Raw genomic sequence first — 2,500 nt, 5'->3', positions numbered from 1 at the left:
CTGCTCCTGTTTTGTATTGTTTTATGGACTTTGAGATTGAATTCTGTTCGTTATCTCCGTATCCTTTTTGTTCATAAATGTCAGTCAACATTGGACTTAATCAAGGATTATAATTTATGAAAGCATCCTTGTATCAAACATAAAATTTACGAAATCTTCATCTAAAGCGTGCTACTGAATTAATTAATTAAACAACGTATTTCCACTAGCTAGCCTCGTCTTAGAAACTTGGAAGAACAGTCGATCTTAAAGCCTTCAGTAAACATGTCAGGTGTAATGCTAAAGCCTTCACATAACAAATCAGGTGTAATATTTAAGCTTTCAATAAACAAGTCAGGTGTAATTGTAAAGCCTTCAGTAAACAAGTCAGGTGAAATGCTAAAGCATTCAGTAAACAAGTCAGGTGTAATGTAAAAGCTTTCAGTAAACAAGTCAGGTTTAATGTTAAAGCTTTCAGTAAATAAGTCAGGTGTTAAGTTAAAGCCTTCAGTAAACAAGTCAGGTGTTAAGTTAAAGCTTTCAGGAAACAAGTCAGGTGTAATGTTCAAGCCTTAAGTAAACAAGTCAGGTGTTAAGTTAAAGCTTTCAGTAAACAAGTCAGGTGTAATCTTAAAGCCTTCAGTAAACAAGTCAGGTGTTAAGCTAAAGCCTTCAGTAAACAGGTCAGGTGTAATCTTAAAACCTTCAGTAAAAAGTCAGATGTAATGTTCAAGCCTCCAGTAAACAAGTCAGGTGTAATGTTTAAGCCTTCAGTAAACAAGTCAGGTGTAATCTTAAAGCCTGCAGTAAACAAGTCAGGTGTAATGGTAAAGCCTTCAAATAACAAGTCAGGTGTAATCTTAAAGCTTTAAGTAAACAAGTCAGATGTAAAGTTAAAGCTTTCAGTAAACAAGTCAGATGTAAAGTTAAAGCTTTCAGTAAACAAGTCAGATGTAAAGTTAAAGCTTTCAGTAAACAAGTCAGATGTAAAGTGAAAGGTCTCAGTAAACAAGTCAGGTGTAATGTTAGAGCCTTCATTAAACAAGTCAGGTGTAAAGTTAAAGCTTTCAGTACACAATTCAGATGTAAAGTTAAAGCCTTTAGTAAACAAGTCAGGTGTAATTTTAAAGTCTTCAGTAAACAAGTCAGGTGTAATGCTAAATCCCTCAGTAAACAAGTTGGGTGTAATGCTAAATCCCTCAGTAAACAAGTTGGGTGTAATGCTAAATCCCTCAGTAAACAAGTCAGGAATTAGGCTAAAGCCTTTAGAAAACATGTCAGGTGTAACATTAAATCCTTCAGCAAACAAGTGTAATGCTAAAGCCTTCAGTAAAAAAATTGGGTGTAAAGTTCTTTCAATAGATCATGATCATGAAAATAAATATTAAACGTTATGATATTGTCTTTATTTTTCAACAGTTTAGCAAATACGTAATGAAAAATCTACATGTGCAATTTTAAAAGCAGGTACAGCATAACACCGGCAGAAATCGGCCATGTTGTCAGTAAGTAAAAAAGTCAACAGTCACAGCACCATACAGTCCTTCAGGGAATGGCCAGGTAGAGCACTACAACGGCACTCTAATGGACGCAGTCTGCTGTTACGTCGATGGCCAACCCAAGTCATATGATAAATACCTAGGCCCGTTGGCTGGAGCATTGCGGTCGGCAGTCAATCGCCATACCGGTTACACCCCAAATCGTCTAATGCTGGGTCGTGAAGTGAATATTCCAGCAACCTTTATATACGCTCCATCGCCTTCCACGTCTTTTAAAAATAGGGAGGAGGGTGAGGTTGACCGGTATTTACAAGATCTAGATGTTCAGAGCGCACATGACATTGCCCGTAAAAAACTTAAGGTTTCACAAAAGGCAATGAAAAGCTCGCATGACATTAAGACCCGCGCCCGCAAGTTCAAGATCTGACATTTGGTATATTGATGCCGCAATGCGGAAGAAAAAGTTGAATCTGTCTGGAGGGGTCCTGGGAAGATTATAGAAGCCAAATCCGACACAATATTTATTGTTAAATCTCGGCGCGAAGTCAAGGTAATGCAACTTCCTAAATGGTTAGTTAACTATCAGATCAGTTGCCAGGACAGTCAGTAGAACGAGATGGGGATAGTTCTCTTGTATACAACGTGGCTACGCCGCTGGGGACCGTGGACTCAGGAATAAGTCCTGAGAGCCCAGGGGTGGGGGTCAGTCGAAAGTTAACCCCAACCAAGAGGAATCAGTAAGTTCTTATATGGGAACATGTAAACGGGTGAGGAAAAGATTAGAGCTGTCAGTAAAGCCCAAGTCGCCCAAACGACCTAGAACCTCTAAGGGAACTAAGACCAGACAATATTGTGTTTGTTAACAGTCGAATCCTAAAGGGATAATGGTGCAGTGTGACAGCTGCCGAGAATGGTTTCATCCAGAGCGTGTGGGCATTAGTGAGGATTATGCTAAGTCAGTACCTCATTATTACCAGGTTCCCGAATGTGCCATTTATTTACCGCCCCATGGACGGAGAGTG

The 2,500-nt window shown here is 39.1% G+C and overlaps 1 protein-coding gene across 1 annotated transcript; it reads left to right on the top strand.

Moving 5' to 3' along the window:
• Positions 1-1,563: 1,563 nt before the first annotated feature.
• On the top strand, positions 1,564-2,433 carry LOC134241445 (uncharacterized; the record flags this gene model as incomplete). Its single annotated transcript, XM_062723490.1, has 3 exons — positions 1,564-1,825; positions 2,065-2,180; positions 2,345-2,433. Coding segments are annotated over exons 1-3 (467 nt in total), but the record flags the coding sequence as incomplete, so codon positions are not given.
• Between the last annotated feature and the right edge of the window lie 67 nt (positions 2,434-2,500).

The sequence above is a fragment of the Saccostrea cucullata genome, unplaced genomic scaffold, assembly GCF_032062105.1.
Source record: "Saccostrea cucullata isolate Sc308-1 unplaced genomic scaffold, CSIRO_AGI_Scuc_v1 ctg22120, whole genome shotgun sequence".
In the NCBI taxonomy this organism is placed as follows: domain Eukaryota; kingdom Metazoa; phylum Mollusca; class Bivalvia; order Ostreida; family Ostreidae; genus Saccostrea; species Saccostrea cuccullata.
This window is presented reverse-complemented; position numbering and strand designations above follow the sequence as displayed.